General features: G+C 34.2%; 1 protein-coding gene across 6 annotated transcripts in view; it reads left to right on the top strand.

Annotated features, from left to right (window-relative positions):
• LOC119640651 (paxillin) overlaps positions 1-18,821 on the top strand; it is a 76,180-nt gene that overhangs the window by 43,145 nt on the left and 14,214 nt on the right. For 5 of the 6 annotated variants that reach the window (XM_038038843.1, XM_038038841.1, XM_038038839.1 and 2 more), the window contains 5 exons: positions 9,657-9,841; positions 9,899-10,148; positions 10,727-10,868; positions 11,039-11,124; positions 11,187-11,314. In XM_038038843.1, coding sequence (XP_037894771.1) covers positions 9,657-9,841; positions 9,899-10,148; positions 10,727-10,868; positions 11,039-11,124; positions 11,187-11,314 — 791 coding nt within the window. Of the gene's footprint in view, positions 1-878; positions 1,191-9,656; positions 9,842-9,898; positions 10,149-10,726; positions 10,869-11,038; positions 11,125-11,186; positions 11,315-18,821 lie in introns of all 6 variants that reach the window. The other variant, XM_038038842.1, reaches the window with a different exon arrangement.

Genomic DNA, 18,821 nt, shown 5'->3' with positions numbered 1-18,821 from the left:
AGCCAGTCATTTTCAATAGGTTTTGAAATGCATATGTACCGATTCGCCTAACATTTCTCTCGGTGTGCGCAACCGGCCTTCAAAATGAACAGATATCTATAGCTGCTTATTCAGGCTATTTTAAATCTCAAGTCGATTACGCATCGAATGATCAAAAGCTGAGCTATAGCAAGCTCAATTTGCCATGACTTCACTTGAAAAATCGACTTCTTAATCCGCATAAAAAATCCTTTTTTCCCACAAAATCTTGTGGTTTTGAATACTTAAGGCGTTCTTTGAGATGATAAATAAATGTCAAAGCTCGCTAGGCTGTACGTCTGGAAATCTACAGAATTTATAAATCCTAGTATTTACAGCTTTTGAAGCTAAAAACTAGTAATGGGTTTTCCCAACTGTGCGACACTTAAGCAACTTTCTGATTTTATACAAATTTTTTTGAGTTGCAAGTTATCACATATACGACCCAAGCTAAATAAAGTTTTCTTACTTATTTTTTGGAATTTGTACGGTGGGAGATCATGATGTATTTTATACACAACTCTATTTTGTGATCCGATTTTTTCTCCTCTCCTCTCACTTTTAGTTGGATTTGCCAAAAAAAAAAAAATTTTTTAATTTGAGGTTACGGCAGCAACAGCGCAAACATACTTACCTCGATTATAAACATTTCAGAATTAAATTATTATTATTTATTTATTACGTAGTCCTTGCCTTTTTGGTGTGGCTGACTTTCCCTTATTTTTTTCATTCTTTCAATATGCGCTGCACTCATTCAATTTCTTTTTCATCTTCGAGTAATGCTCTTTAGAGCACACTACTTACCATTTTCCTTTGTGCCGTAGTGTTTACTTAAGTTTTCTGTTTATTTTAATTCAAAGCGGACCACAAATCCATTTATGTTTCGCTTATCGAATCGTTAACAAATAAATCGGCGCGTAAATATTCGTGCTTAGCAAACCAAAAGCAAGTGTTAAAGTGTACATGATTTTTTCTAGCAGGAAATAAAATTTGCATAAAACCAAAGAAGAAATAAAAGCAAAAACAAAAAAAAAAGAAAGTAGACAAAAACATAAATAAATTAAACAAAAATAAAATTTGTTTACGAAAAATGTCATCGAAACTTTTGTCAACATCATTTCATAGCCAAATGAATGATTCTTTTAAAGTGGGCGACTTTGAAAGACGTCTCGGTAAGTCGCTGTGCGTGACGTTTCTAAAACTATGCATGGTATTGAAATTATTCCGATTGTTTTATTTCTATAATGGCAATCATTCAAAGTTTTCTCTTATTTTTTTTGAGATATAATTAAAAAAAAAAGGTTTATTTTTGGACAAATTTCATACTTTATCGATTAAGACAACGTTGAGTCTTGAAAAAAAACCATCTAATTCTGTTTTTAATATCGAACATGTCAAGAAGTCAATTTAAATTTTATTGGGATTTGATTTTTACAACGGCTTTATAAATAGTTGCATCAAAATTGAGAAGCCTCAATATTTTTGGAGTTTGTTCCAATTTTTTGTCAATTCTAACCCATGAATATGCTTATCTAGAGAGAGTGGCGAGAGATATTTCATTTAATTTGTTTCAACACACTTTTTCTCCTCCTTCCGATGTAAAGTAAATTTCAAGCAAAAAAGAATAATGGGTCTTATGAAGCATTGTACGTAAGTATCCATTCTTTGGGCAGCGCCCAGCAGAGGCTAGCTATCAACTGTTCGAACGGATCAGTCTAAAGGAGAAACGCTTGGTAAAGACAATGTGGCTGAGTTCAATGCTGCTAACGTTTCCTGCGTGATCTTTGCAATCTGAGACCCGGCGCTAAAAAATCAGTTTGTAATGATTTTTTTGTAGTGTATGGAGGGATGAACCTCTAATCTTTTAATGAGCGTTATTGTGTATCGATGATCTAGTAGTAGAATTCTTACAGTTTCGATGCGTTGGAGCAGTACTTAACGCACTGTATCCAGCCAATCTCATTAATTGAGGTTATCTTTCTGAAGTTCTGGTGTTTTTTGCCAACCGTCACGATTTGGCAGCATATTCCGTCGCGGAAAGTACGAATGCTACGAATGTACGAGTGCTGTAATGATTTCGCATGATGAAGTCCCGGTTTTACTAAAAGTTTAAAAAACCGGTAACTGTATATTTGTGTTCCTGATATTAATTAAAAGTATATTGAGGAAGCCGGCTATATCTAAATAAATATATTTTCTGCCGAAAAATTTAAATTTTCGATGCGATCGGATTTTTTATTTTCAAAAAGCCAAAAACCGTTACAAACGTGGGAAAATGTGTAAGCCAAGTGAAAGGGGTGCTACAAGCAAAAGTGTAGTGTGTAGGGAATTTGTAACACTTGTAGACGACTTAGCTGTGCTTTACTCTCCCCGTTCGGGCGGTCACTAATAATGTCAGTGTAATAAGAACTTTTATCATCTCCGATGTACGTTTATGGAATTAGAACTTAAAAAGTATGAAGATAAATGCGAATTTAACTAGCAGAGTCACCTATCCATATCCTTAACAGAGCTTTGTTAACTAGTTAAAATTAAGATATGAGTGCACTTGGAAGCCACCTCCGTCCAAATTGGGAAACACAAAATATTTTAGTGGACACCTAATGAATCTATATAAAAATAAATTTAAAACAAACTAACAAATTTTAATTAAACTTTCAGTACAATGGCAGCTCTGTACAAGCGCTGTGGTCATATCTTTCTCTTTGTGCAAAAAATTTTGCAATTTCTTCTTTATTGCTTTATACGTTTTTAAAAGTGTTCAAATTTATTAAAATATATTGAACTTTTTGTGTGTTTATTGCTAAAACTGATCATCGCGGATACCGTACGTGTTTCCATTAAATCCAAAAAAAATAAAAAAGTCGAAAACATATGACATTATCCTCAGTAGTTTCCCAAACCTTTTCAAGTGAGTGGTTATATCACAAATAAGTAAATAATAGACAACCATAAGGCATAATGGCCTAGGGGCCGTCGTATAAAAACTCGAATAGATTTCATCTATTAACAGACAAATCCCCCCAAAGAAAAAAAATTAAAAATTCCGACTTTCCGGTGTTGCCAAGCAGTAGCATCGTTCCTATCGACAAAAAATATGTTGTGATTTCTCCAACTGATCCCTCCATAACAATTTCGCAATTCAGCCCTTTCACTATTAAAAAAGCACTAGATTGCATTACAACGCATATAGACTCTTTATCTATTTTATGCGATGGAAATTTACTTGTCCTGGCTGGGAAACCGAGCGCAACCGAAAAGCTCATAAAGTCTAAATCATTACCCAATTTGTGCGCTATATCCACTAAACTGCATGACAAACTGAACTCGGTTAAAGGCGTAGTTTATGCCCCATGCTTCAAGCATGTGCCGGAAGATGAAATTGTGCGCGAAATGGGCAGTCAAGGAGTGACTGAAGTCAACAAATTCACCAAATTAAATGACGATGGAAAAGCCCGCTCTCCTACAGGAAGAATTATTTTGTCTTTTGACCCCTATCGGCTACCGGCAACGGTTGATGTAGCTTGGTACAAATGTAAAGTAGAACTCTACATTCCAAATCCCATGATATGTAAAAACTGCCAACGCCTGGGGCATACGGCAAAAAGATACACCAGTCCTCCACCCTGTGCTAACTGTGGTCTTCCTCCACATCCTGAAAACTGTACGCGTAGCTTCTGCTTAAATTGCAATGATCAACACTCTGCATTAGACAAACAAAGCCCACGTTTTATACAAATGCGTGAAATTCTAAAAATCAAAACAGAAAATTACTGTAGCATGGGTGAAGCGCGACGCAAATACCGCGAAAGAAATCCATCTGTAGCCCAAGGAATTGAAAAAAGTAATACCTACGCTGCTGTTGCCTCGCAAATCGTGCCTAGTAAGCCTTTAACTCCAACTGCTTCTAATGAAAAACGTGTTCCACCATTATCCAAAAATTATATTGCGAAACCAGTTACATCACCCGCAAAAGATAATATTGAAAAAACCAAAGCAACAGCAAATTTTGAAAAAATTAAAACAACAAAATATATCCTAAAATCTAATATACTAAATTCTCCAGCTCTCAACTCTACTCAACAAATTACAAGTGGTAATGAATCCATTCTTTCATCCATTAATCAACCTTCACCTTTAAATTATTCACGTGTGCCCACTCGTTCAAATGTACCAAACCACCTAAGTGCAGATTATTCAGCTGGTACGAATAAATCATTCATGAAAAATTCCTATAGCGACCTTCTCGGCGGAGACGCTGACATGTCAACTTAACCCTCCCTCCACTCTGCTTACATGTCACTACAATTAAATAAAGTTTTTAAAATTCTACAATGGAACATTAAGGGACTTATTAATGATTTTGATGAACCCCGTACACTCATAAGTGATTTTAATCCAACCTTTTTATCGCTTCAAGAAACCCATTGTAGAAGCTTTTTTAATCTTATACTGGATATTTCACGAATGCTGATCAAAATTCATATTTCAAACAAGGAATTGGTGTTTTTATAAAATCTAATATACCTCACAAACGCATAAATTTTACCTCAAACACACAAGCCGTAGCGATACAAATAATGTTAAACATAAAATTTACAGTGACTTCGCTCTATATCCCACCTTCGCAATCGTTTTCTCAGCAAGATCTCTACAATTTATTCTCCGTATTCTCGCCCCCATTAATAATATGCGGCGACTTTAATAGTTGGAATACCATCTGGGGCTCAACAGTGAACAATATTCGCGGTACTGTTTTAGAAAAGGCCTTCATTCAAAACAATCTCTGCATTTTAAATGATGGAAAACCAACGCACTTTTCAACACATCATACTTTTTCACATATTGATTTAACATGTTGCTCTCCCTCACTTCTTCCTTTGGTTTCCTGGCCTATTTCTGATGATCTGCATAATAGCGATCACTTTCCAGTCATAATCGATCTTAAACTTTCATCGTCCTCTGTTACTCCAGCAAAACTGGCCAAATTCCTCCTAGATAAAGCGGATTGGATCAATTACTCCAAACAGGTGGAATCATTTCTGAATTCAAAGCCATTTAACAAACTGCAACCATGATGCTGCTATTATGAGTAAAGCGATCCGCACGGCTGCTCATCTTTCTATTCCTCAATCCAACAGCTCTTTTAAACGAGTTATGGTTCCTTGGTGGAACAAGACGCTTTCCTTTTTGAGGAAAAATAAAATGGATCTATGACACCGCTTTAAGAGATGTCCTGATCATGATCATTTGTTATTATAAAAAAAGGCCAATGTTCTATTCAGGAAGGAACTACGAAAATCAAAGGCACTTAGTTTCGAACTTTTTTCGAGAGGAATGCACAGAAATACACCAATGAAAGTTGTCTGGAACAAACTCAACAGACTTAGTGGAACTTCAAATCTGAACGAAATCTGTGCCATCTGCACTTCCAATGGAACTTTAACTGATGCAGATGAGATTTCTAATTACTTTGGTAAAGTGTGGTGCGAATACTCCTCTGAGAGCAACTTCTCTAGTGCTTTCATCGAAAATGAAAGGATTCCAATACCTCTTTCAAATAATATAGATAGATGTGCCATGTTCCTGGAAAATTGCATATCCACCTTAGAACTTAGAAGTTGTCTCTCCAATTTGAAGGGGAGAACACCTGGTCTAGACCGCATCTCATACCAAATGATCAGCGCTATGTCTAAGTCTAGTAAGAAGAAATTACTGGACCTATATAATACGGTATTTTTGACTGGCCATATACCATGCATGTGGAAACTGACTACAGTTGTTTCAATTCCAAATTTAAAAAATGCCTTCATCGCATCGGACTATCGCCCAATCTCTCTTTTATCTTGCCTCTCAAAGGTATTGGAAAAGATTATGGCATCTAAATTATCTTGGTTTCTCGAGTCCAAGAATCTGATAACAAAGCAACAAGTTGGTTTCAAGAGGGGTAGAGGGTGCATCGTCGCTGTGTTACGTATTGATTATTGTACAAGCAAAGCAATTTCCTAACGAAACCATGTAACAATTCTTTCAACTGATTTCGAAAAAGCATTTGACAGAGTTGGTCTTCATGTTATTTTAAGACTCTTGAAATCGTGGAATGTAGGACCCAAATTTTTCAACTACATCAAATCATTCATGTCGCATCGGCTGTTTATAGTTAGAATCAACAATCATGTCTTTGATTCCTTTCCGCTAATGAATGGCATTCCGCAAGCATCTCCTCTTTCTGTCACGATGTTCCAAATCGCCTTCAAAAAAAATTGGCAAAATTCCTTGTCGTGTACCAAGAGTGGAACATTGCCTCTACGCAGACGATGTATACATTTTTACAAAAGAAAAAGATAGCACGAAGGCAATCAACATCCTCGAATCTATTGGACGAGAGATCTCCGCATGGGCAAACTCGTCGGGGGCTGAAATTTCCATATAATCTACTGATGCATATTAATGACTTACCAGTACTAAATGTGCTGACACTGCATATTCTCGGGCTCACCTTTTCCAACAAATATCGTTGGAAAGCACACTGTCTGCTGTTAAAAAACTCTATTTTAACATGGGTGAATTTGATACAGTACGTTGCTTGGAGAAGCCATGCGCATATTAACACTATTGCTTATCTTACCAAAATGCTTGTGTTAAGCAAGATTGACTATGCTTTGATAATTTATGGCAATAGCTGCAAATCTAATATCAACATCCTTAAACCGGTTTACCACGAAGCAGTCAGAGCAAGTTGTTATGCTTTTCGGACGACGCCCATAAATAATATTATAATCGAAACTGGCCTCCCAACTTTAGAAAATAGACTTTATGAATTGAAAGCCAAAATAGTCCCCAAGCTTCTTAATTCAAGCAAATCTATTCTCGGTGATGACGTGAGAAAGATTGTTATTGCGAAGACAATTCCAAAGTCACCATCTGCAATTGACCATTGTTTGTACATCGCAAAGAAATTAAATATTTCCTTAAAAATTTTCCGCTCTTTTGGTGTTAAACCTCCATGGATTTTGAAAGACTGCTCTTTTGACGTCTCGCTGTCTATGCACAAAAAAGAAGATACTCCAAATTACGTCTTCAGGAATCTAATAGCTGAAAAAACCCAACTATTGGAGAGTACTGGTTGGAATCTTTTGTACACAGACGGCTCAAAATCTTTTGGCCTGCCTCCCACTTGTGCCGTGGTTGACGCTACAGGGCGAGTTCTTCTCAACCACATATTTCACGAAAGTACTTCAACTTTCACAACCGAAGCCAGAGCTATTCTTCACGCTGCGAACCTTGCCCATAAAAACAAACTCAAAACCGTCATTGTTACTGACAGTTTGTCTGTATTACAAGCTATTCGGAACCCTTAGACTTCGAGATGGAGCACCATCAACATGTTAAGGAATACAATTACAACACCCGAGGGAAAAATTAAAATGTTATGTACCAAGTCACATCGGTTTATTGGGAAATGAGCAGGCTGATCGAGCAGCAAAGGAAGCTGCTTCTGCTCCTCTAATTATAGATGATGTCATGGAAAAGTTGGATCTTCAAAGATACATTGGAAGAAAAGTTAAAGAGAAAATTGCAGAAGAAAATTTACAATACCATCATCAACACTACTCTTCCATTAACCCTCAATTGATTTCACCTTTATATCCAACTAATGTTGAGAATATGAAGATCCAAACATTTTCGATAATTCGCCTTGGTCATACAATTGCAACTCACCAATGGATCTTGAAAAGGTCTTCCTCCCCAATCTGCAGTTGTGGACAAACTCTCACCATAAAGCACATTATCTGCAACTGCCTTAACTTTGGCTAGAAGTATTACATTTGGAACGATTAACCCTTTGGACGTTCTACAATCAGCTTCAGAACAGAATATCAATTCAATATATTACTTTTTTAATACTGCTAAGCTCATTATCTAATATCCATTTATTTAAATTAGAGCCGATAGCCTGTGTTGCTTGTGCTCAATTTATTTCATTAGTCTAAATTTATAATAATAATAATAAATTAAACTTTCCAGAACTATGTTTACCAAACTTTGCAAATTTGGTATTTTACCATAACTCGACCATGGGACAATGGCCAAGTTGGAGACTCTGTTGCACCCATATCAAAAAATTCCAACAATATTCCCCTATGGCATTTGAAAGCTAAAAAACTCTTATTAGAACGTTAGCAAAGAACGGCTATGGAAAAGCAATCAAGTTTGAGGCTCCATGTCTGCCAAACTAGAAAATGTTGCCTATATACACCTATATCACGTGAATCTACATGGAAATACTTGTTGAATGAACAAAAAAAATCAGAGTTTTCTTTCGGTAAATATTCTCCGGGTCGTAAAAATCAATCTATTGACTTCAATTTTAACAGAAAATTGGAAATTCTTGTACGCTAGTTAGTATTGAAACTTGATCAAATCGATCGAAGGACACGCCTACAGTACTACGCAAAGTGCGAACACCTCTGTCTTTCAAAAGAAATAAAAAATTGGTTTTTTGCTCATTACTCATAAACTACAGTAAATAAACCTACAAAAAGTTGAAAATATATTCTGTGGGCGATGCTATAATACCTCTACAAAAATGGAAAAAATCGTCCACGCCTATTCAATTTGATAGCGTGTTATTATTTCTTTTTTTTTTAAAACCTTTACAGCGTACGGAAGCAAATTTCTTTCATAAAGTGTATAAATTCTTATCAGTCTTGCCAGTTTCATATTCGGAATGCAGCTGACCTTATCCGTCCGTTCAATTGTACATCCATCCGCCAGAGTAACCGCGTAGCACTTGTGATACACATTCTCCTGTTCGCGAAAATGAAGATACTATCTGCAGACTTGCAGACCATCGACCAAACCTTAGTTATACATCCAACACATACTTCATAAAAATGTCTATTTTTATTTCGAAAATAAAAAAATCACGCTTACCCGCATCCGCACTCGCATCTGCCCAATATTACAGAATGTGAAAATTTAGTTGTTTTCATTTTTTTTAGGATCACAGTAATGCAATGCAATGTTCTTATTAGTTTTAATTGATTAAAAGGCTCAGAACATGCATCCTATATGCGCAAGAGCTTTGTTGATTTTAAAGCACTCGAAAGAACTTATTTTATTGTTATAATTTCTTCCAATGTGTGTCAATTTTGGTATTTCGAACGAGCAGCTACAATAAAACGCACCTTACAAAAACCACAAACAAAAAAATGCCTTGTGACTTGTGACATTTCTCTGAAATTGCTTAGAATAGGGTTCGGAATGTAGCGTCCGTAATAGTTAATTTATAATGAAATTTATATTTTTAATCATGCAACCGCAATTTTCTTATTAGTTTTTACAATTCACTAGAATTACAAAAACAAATGATAAAAAGAGCTGTGCTAATTGGTAATGGTAATGCAAGTACCTTAGTTTTGTTCTTTCTATACTATACTGCTAGATAAAATTCTTTGGGAATAAAAAAAAAGAATTTGAGTAAGTTTGTGAAATATCTGTAAATTATTATATCAAAATACACAATACTAAGGCCTACGCTAAGCTGACTTAAATGAAGTAAAACAATTGCTAATTAACTTCAAACACTTTTTTCGAATATTCAAATATTCGAAATTGTTCAAAATTTTTTCCAGATGCTTTACTGGCCGATTTACAAAACAGTGTACCCGGTCATCCGCAGCCTCAGTATAATACAAACGTTGCAACTGTTCAACAACAACGTCAAGTGCCATTAGCAACCACAAGCCAATACCACAACAATTATGTTGAATCCTCAGGTTATGGAAGCCTTAGAGGCAAAGGAACCAATACAACTCAGGTAAAAGACGTATGCTTTAATAAAATTTTTTGTTAATTTAGTTTTTCTCTTTTCCAGCCTGTTTATCAGGAGCACTATTTGGGGACTCATACCTCGGTTTCACCATCTGGTCACAGAACTTATAATGGCGTGAGCACAAATTCAAGTTCGTCAGCTAGTCATTTTCATAACCAAGGAGCTATACCACGGCAACCTTATAATGGTTCAAGTGGACCACTGAACACCGCCAGTAATTTGTCTGAATTGGATTCTTTATTGGAAGATTTAAGCAGCGCCAGATATAATGGCGCCAGCTACGAAAGAAAAGGTTAATGGAATTTATTATTTTTTTGCAACGAGTATGAATGAAAGCTGCTTTCCACATAGTGGGGAATATTTTGAAAAATTTTTTCTATATGTGGAATTGAAAGCTACGTTTTTAGGTTCTTTATCTAAAAGATATAACGATTTTTTTCACGATTCAATTCTGCTATGAAATGGACAAACTTAGATTTGAAAAAAGTCAACATTTTTATCAGGCATTACAATTAATCACGAGTTTAAAGGAATGAATGCAAGAAAATACGTTTAGTGTATACTTTTTGCTTAAAATATATTATTAGAAATAAATTATTATATTGATTTAAAAAGGAAAGTTAAAAAAAACCGTCATTGATTACATTAATATAGGTAACATAACTGTAAAATAGTAACACTTACTTACATTCTTCATCATAAGTTTGATAGCCGAGCGACATTGCTCGAATGCGATATGTTTAGTCATTTTAAGCAAAGCTTGACGTAACATGTTATAAAACTCATTTATTTTCTTTGTCCTCTTAAGAATTTATTCCCAAATATGCTGCTTTTCAATCATTAATTTATTGCGTTCTCTACAATTTCCAGAACCGGGTCTAAGTGGCTTCCATACCCAATCGACTTCTAAATACGACACTTATAACAGTTATGCCTCGGTCGAAGAAAGGCCATCCGTAGATAGTTTATTAAATGAAATGGATAATGCATCACTCTATGCCATCCCAAATGGGTAAAGATTTCTTATTATTATTATTAATGTAGCCAGAGAAATAAATGCTACGGCTTGTGTCTTAAAGCACTACCATCTATGTCCTTTGCCAGTGAAGAGGATATAATAATAAAAATTGCTTTTAAGACTTCTAGTCATTTTTTCTCTTCTTGTTACTATTATGTTTACAGAGTGCGCGGCAAATCTCCTACGCCTGGCCGACATGTAACCATTACTGTTCGTGAAACTAAAACAGAAAATGTTAATGCTCCCGAATGTAAGTATAATTTGATTGCAATTACAATAATATTATGTTAACCAAATTTCTTGTTATTGCAGCGAGATCATCGAAAGAAGAAGTTATTAAACACAAAGATTTTATACAAAATAATGCTATTCATCAGTCTTATGCTTCGTCAGCTACAAAAGAATTGGATGATTTGATGGCGTCTTTGTCAGACTTTAAGGTAATTCTAGCAACTAAATCCTCTATCGTATCAATTTTAAAATATCGAAAGTAATTTTGGTTATCTTATGAAGGAATAGCTGCGTAATTTCGCAATTTTAAGTTGGCGTGTGTTCCCACTTGCTGTTCTGTTGTTTTTTAAAGACGCTAACTTTTAGCTTTCTTTCTTATGTCGATTATTTTTTTATTTTTCTTTTTTTTCTTTGCGTGAAATAGTTGAATTTTAATAAAAATAGGATTTCATTTATTGATCTCTTCTCACATAAGTTATTTATTTAACTTTTCAAACGTTTCTGTGAAGATATCTTATTTGAAAGACTTTGATTAATTTTTAAGTTAAGTAAAATTGACGTGAGTGAAATAACTAGGAAGCTATTTCGGACGCACCCGATGTTGATTATGAAAAAAAATTGAAAGGATTTCTTCGATGTATAACTGAAGTATAAAATGATCCATTGCAGTTTAACAAACCTTCTTTAGAAAGGTTTGTGTTCGTGTTTGAACACGTTCGATTTTATTTCACGAGAAAAACGCTTTAAAATATTTTAAATTGAACAGAAATTCGTACAGTACTGCCTACTTCCTTATCGTCTTTGTAGCTATTCGGGTGTGCATTGATATTAGTGACGTCCGATAAAGTTGTTAATATTTTGCAAAAGTTCAAATTGCTGTGACTTGCATTTAGGATTAAAAAAAGGATTTCAAACGATTGCTTTAAAACTTCTAATTAGTGGCATTATTTTTTCTTCTTTCCTCTCATTTTCTTTAATCGTTAATTATACTTTCACAGTTTAATTCTTTAATGTTAACGGTAGCTTAATTTGCCTGCATCTCCTATTAAACTGCTGATTAAATTCTATATAGACACGAATAAATAATCAAATACAGCTGTCGTTTCGATTTTAGTTCCCGTCACGCAGAGATTTTATTTTTCAATTAAATGGTATCAACAGGAGATGCTGTCGGCTGTGTAATATGTGTGGACTTATGGCAAATAAATGAATTTGCATAATTAAGCAGATTAATTAATTATATTCTAAAAGTATATTTAGAGCTCGTATTTACTATACATCACTTAACTAATTTTTTTGACAAATTCAATACTTATAAATCTCTATCATGGAAAGATTCTTGGGAAATGAAGTTTCTTAATTGTGTTCAAAATGAATTAATTCCAAACAAAGTTCAGCTTCTCTATCAAGTGTTTACGGTCTCGTATGTGTCCATTAGAAAATAGGTTCTTGACATGTAAAAAGCTTTCGTTAGTTACGGTTATTAGATGCTTGTTCCATCGTCATTATCACCTAAAAGGGAAAAAAACAAACAACAGGAGACGTGACATTTCAGACAAGCTATTGTTAAAACTGAATTGAATTCCTTCCAAAGCATTCAAAGTGTGCTGCTAAAGGAAGCTTCCTACTGTTTCAAATGTGTCAACACATATTAAGGGGACATTGCGAACGGGCTCCTCTTTAAAAATGCACGCAATAAGTTGAGCTAAACATCCGAAAGTGACATTTAAAGCTATAAATGAAAAGAATTTTGTCAATACATAAGCACTAGCATTATTTTGTTTACATTTTAAAGCTTATGACTTTGGAAAGAGGACGTTTGTCTTTTTTTTTAATAATGATTTGTGGCTTTTTCTTTTCACATAAATGAACAAACAAACATATTAAAACAAAAACCAAAGCACATAAAAAAACCAAATTGGCTTGAGACGAATATCTTATATTTGCTATTGCTAAAGATTTTAACGTTTAACTTGTAAGGGACATTTGACCTTTGAGGGACACTTTACCGTGTTTGAATGGCAGCGATAATAACTTGTCATAGATATAAAATTGCAAAAGTTAGAGGCATACATTGAAATTTTTACTTAGTTCCAGGTTGTTTCGTATTCTTGGCTATACGGCAAAACGTTTTGACAAGTGGATCACGTGTGTCTTCTTCCGCTCTATAGAATTAATTTCGGAGCATTGGCATGAAATTTCAGTGCTGTCTTTGTCATTGTAAAGAACGCCGGCAAAGTAGTACACCACTGATATTGGTACTACTTTTCTATTTGTTAAAAGAGTCTTACGCACATTCGAAACAAATTTAATATTACAGTGCACTAAAGTATTAAGTTATTAATTAAAATATGTCGAAATGTGAAATTTTTTTCGAAACTTATTTTTAGCTTTTCTGACCGCAATTGCAGTCATTTCGAACAAAAATCCAAATCGGTGGCTGCTATAAGTCGTAAGATCGATGGAAATTTAAAGAAATGTTCTATGGCTTCGGTTTTTCAACTTTTGTAAGAGACTTTGTGAATCGTTTACTACAGAATCCGCATAAAAACTTGCATTGAGCACGATACGATATGTTACGATAACGTTCATACATTTGTCTATCTACCTGTTGCAAATGGAATGATAAAACCAACATGCTATAGCCTTGGTGGCCGGCACAACAATAAGTTCTTTAAATAGATGAGATGTCATCTTGAATTTATAACACAGACATTAAATACAAAATTCCTCTGCGATCGTGTTTATTAAATATTAAATTGAATACAATAGAGGAACCTAAGCATCGATATTTTTTTGAAGAAATAAGAAAATTAAATTTAATTTATGTTTATGGCTAAACAGGTGAATGTGAACTTTTACATAAGTAATGTGCAAACGTATACACGTCGTAATGATTAATTTGAGGAACTTTCGTTAATCCATTTATTTCAATAATTACCTTACTGTTAAAAATAAGCTGTGTTGAAGAGCTATAAAACTCTTTTGCATGTTTCAACTTAAGTCGAAGTTTTGCTTCATTTTCTAATCTTCTTCATTGTGGTGATTATATCCTACACCATTTGTGGTACAGGATGTATTAAATAAATACGCAGAAGGGCTTACGATAAGCCACCTTTTGTTATACAGACCAGATTAGAATTATAATCTGAACTGATCTACGCCTGTCTGCCCGTCTAATGTCTGTCCACGTAAATTTGTGTTCAAACTACAGCAAATTTGCTACACTGACGTGTTTCGACCAAAGGGTGAACGCTATTGAAAATAGTTCGAATCGGTCTACTTTTTCGAACACTCCGCACAAAAAAAAGTTTTTAATTTTGGAAATTTTTCGTTTAAAGTGATTAAGTAGTAATATTTGGGCATTCTAAATTGGTATCAAAATTCATATAACGAAAACTGAAGTTCATACGACAAAAAAGTGTAATTTTGAAAATTACGTCATAATAGTGACTTAACATAAAAAAATTACCTGTACTAAATTTGGACCATATGGGGCTATTTTTTGGATCTTACCCTAGTAAGGAGTTTCACGAAAATCGATTCGTTGTAGAGCAGAAAAGTCTTAGTTTTAATAGCTGATTAAGGAATGCGGTAAAGAATGGTGAATATGGAATGCGATTGTTATAACACTCTATTGCAATTGTGACATTATAAACTTCTATTTGTATTTACTTTTTACGCAACTTTGTGCACACGCTTACAATTTCCTATTATCATATTAGATTATTTTTAGACTTTCCCTCTTTATTTTCGTAAACCCTATTTGTGTTCCTTTACTCACGTAACTTTTACATGGTAGCATATAAAAGTAACTTCAAGTTCCCTTTTTTTGGGCTTTCAATGATTACCATTGCGTGAACATTTCGAGAAATTTGATTCCAAAAAATGTTAATGACTTTACTCGAAAAATTGTATTTCAACTTCAGACAAATTCTGGAATATTTAAGGTACATTTTAAGACAATGAAAAAGAATTACAGAAAAAAGGTAGTACAAGCAGATGAGACTCATTTAATATTATTAGGGCTTTAATACTATTACGGAGGGATTAAATTGTCAATCACAAACTTGAGATGTTTGTTTTGTGCTCATAGGACTTACCGACTGCTGACTGCAAATTAATTTTATTATGAAATTACTTTTTGTGACTTTTTATGGATTTCAAAAAAAAAGAAAAATTAAACAATCATCATTTAATTTATTAACACTCGGCTACGGTCGATTAATTTAATAAATTAAAAATGATTTTTTCTTTTTTGATAAAAATAATCAAACCAATGGAGAGAGAGAGAGGCGCTCTCTCTTTTTGTTCGATATAAACAATCATCCTCTTGGTCTTTTTTTCAGACGACTATTGAATATAAGACGAAAACAGATAAATATATATTCGCACACACACAATCTGATAGAAATGTAAACAATATTGCACACGGCCACCAGCGCCACAGCAATCGTCATGATCATCACAGGCCAAAAAGTGTGAGACGCAACAAGATGCTGCTAAGGTAGCAGTAAAAATGTTTCTTTCTTCTTTGGCAATAGAGGAAAGAAACTGATTCCACGGTCTTTATTCAATACGTTTAGTGCATAATTACGTTATATACGTTATATTCACCTATTTTTATAAAAATCGTTTTATATAAACTTATTTCTTTGATATCTTATTTATTGCGATTTGCATTTAATTGCAAATTTCTGGTCTTTTTTTAATTTTTAAATGATTTCCATTACCATTGGGGTCTGAGATTCTCCCTAATCCCTTATATATATAAATGCCGATTTACATATACGTACGTATCTGCATATTTTTTATTCTGCAGTGAGGGTATAATTACTTACAAATGTGTTTACATTGTGTAAAAAACGTCGAGCCTAGCAGTAAAATGAGCGTCAGTTAATCTCAAATATTATAGCGTACCAATATAACTTGATTGGACGAACGGAATGTATAAACTTTCATCATATGAAAGCCCAATACTTTTTAGACTTCAGATAATGTTTTGAAAAATATTCTTATGTTTGGTTCACTTTCCCTTGCCTTTTTTTGTTGTTGGTTATATCATTTGAAAATTGTAAACAGCATTTGTTAGCAAAACGTGTATGTGTTTTATGGATGTTGAACTTCATGTATTATGGAAGCCATCTGTTGAATTTTGTGTTTCTTTTTATTTTTTTCGACTCTTCACAATATACCATTATACTCCCACTCGCTGATGAGTGCAGTCGTTGTTTGTTTATACAAGTCGTTCACTTGCATTCATCATTCGCTTGTTCTTTCCAAATTTTCTTTTGAGTTTATTACTGAATCAGGCACTGGCCGTTATGATTATGCAACATATTATGAATCAATTAATTGATTGCTTTTGAATATTATGAAAAGGTGGCAGGCGAATTTCTCCATAATAAAGTATGACTTTCTTAAGTGTAGTGTTAGCTTTTTTTTTGGCTACTCCTTTTAAGGTAATGCTTCTTTTGTAAAATTTGTTCTCTTTATACGTATCGCCACTATTGAGTTGGTGACCAGACGAAGTTGCGATACATCCACTTTTTACCATACCAATCAATTCAGAATCACTATCGTCTATACCACTTGTGGTACGCGGAAAATTAAGTTCGTGGATATGTATACGTCATTCAGAAGAGCTTAAGATAGGCCCACCTTTTATTACACAAACGATTCAAAATCGGTTTAAACAATCTCTATATATGTATGACGTCTCTTCAGGTAAATTTCGTCCAAATCACAAGTAACAAATTTTGAGATATATTGATAAAATTTTGTATGACGACGTTTTAGGCTACGCACGAACGGTATTGACCGGACGACTTTCTCAACCACTTTTCATATACCACCTTGTTATCGTTCGTCTGACATGTGCCCCTATACTTTCTGCTCAACTCGCAGGTAAAAATCTTGAAAATTTAATGAAATTGTTTACACTCTTGTGTATGTTTCGATCTAAATGCGAACGTAACAGAAAATGGATCGAACCGGTGCGTTTTCACAATTCACCGTGTATTGAAAAATTTTAGATGAGGCAAAATTTCCTTTCCTCTTTTTATAGAGTCACTTCAAAGCAGGGACCTTTTCTATACAAGCTAGCATTCTATGTTGAAAATTGGTATAAAATCGTGATCTGACATATAAATTTTCTAAATTAATATTTGGGTATTACAGGTCCATCATATAGGTCTTATCATATAGAAGCTCCCATGCGATGAAAATAAGTAAGAAGCAGTGTTAGAGTAAAGAGCGTGGAAGGCCTATGACTGAGAATTTTGTCCAATTATAACATTTCACTTACTTTCTGGACCCTTTTAACTTCTAAAAATCTATTGTTTAATGATGAAATAGTATACCTTTCAATTCCTTTAACTTTTTCCAACTATGTTCCAGAAAGGAACAAAAGAAGATGCTGTCTTTGCGAGCAAGGTAATAAAAAAACCCAATGTTCTGTCAGAAATGCCAAAGTGTCGTGAACAAAACATCTCTACGCAATGTGTCTTGCTTCACAAAGCACTCGCTATGCAATGTAACTGCAGTGCACCACCTTTTTTTTGTCGAAGAATGATGCTAGGCCGCATTTACCAAATATCATGCTAGTGCGCTCTTTCAGACTACTGTTTTCTTGACAATTGAATTTTCCGACATGAAATTTCAACCGCTGAAAACATTGCGTTATTAATGATAAAATTCTTTGAGAAACACCTTTAAGGGATTGTGTAAGATAATGTTAGGAAAGTTCTAGGTGGCGAACACCATGCCACAAATAAACGACGCAGAGTAGCTCAAACCTTGTGGAAAAGTTGTAAAGGAAGTTGTGTGATAAGCACGCTTCGTTGATAATTTGTGTCACTTTGCTACGAGATACCAGGATCATAAAAACTAAAACAGACGGCCGACCTAACTTTGTCTCATGTCTTCTTTATCCTTTTAACCTTTAATTTACCAGTACAGCAAGAATTTCTTTCCAGAGGTTGTCTACTGCTGTCTTTTCGTGTTTATTGTATTGTTGTTGCTCTTCTTCTTTAGAATATACTTAAAGAGAGAAGGGGACAGAGAGACGGAGGGAGGGAGAGAGAGAGAGAGAGAGAGAGAGAGAGAGAGATAGAAAGAGAAAATATTTTTAAAATTTGTTTTTACATAGTTTCTAAATTAAGCGACACGCAGATGCACATACATACATACAAATGTATTTACCCATGATTGTCAGCAAACTCATTTTCCTCATTTCGAGAAAATCCTTATATGACAAAAAAATTGAAAACTCAATTTTGTTGCTCTTATACATCTGAGGTAGGCGTTGGTTATTAATATCCTCACATGCATCCGTTTAGAGCGGCGCGAGGTATAGGTGATATGTATGATTGACATTTATTTAAAACCACCTTGAATGGCATTTCGAATCTACTGCTAATGAATTTTAATGCACATATTATTAATGAATAGCAGTCCAAATACGTCAGTCAATAGAAACGTGTATTATATTCGATTTTAAAAGAAAAAAGTGAAAGTGTTTTAATTAAATTAATTGGGAAATATGAATCCATTTCGATACACGCTTTATTTTTTGGTAATCCACCTTTTTGACATTATAATGAAACTGAAATTGCGTATCGGGAAACCCAAAGAGCATCTATATTATTTTATAAAATGACATCGTTACAGTTCTAAGATTCTTTATTATTAAAAGTAGCGTCTCCTTGGGTAAAT

This window comes from Glossina fuscipes, unplaced genomic scaffold (assembly GCF_014805625.2).
Source record: "Glossina fuscipes isolate IAEA_lab_2018 unplaced genomic scaffold, Yale_Gfus_2 121, whole genome shotgun sequence".
Classification (NCBI taxonomy): domain Eukaryota; kingdom Metazoa; phylum Arthropoda; class Insecta; order Diptera; family Glossinidae; genus Glossina; species Glossina fuscipes.
This window is presented reverse-complemented; position numbering and strand designations above follow the sequence as displayed.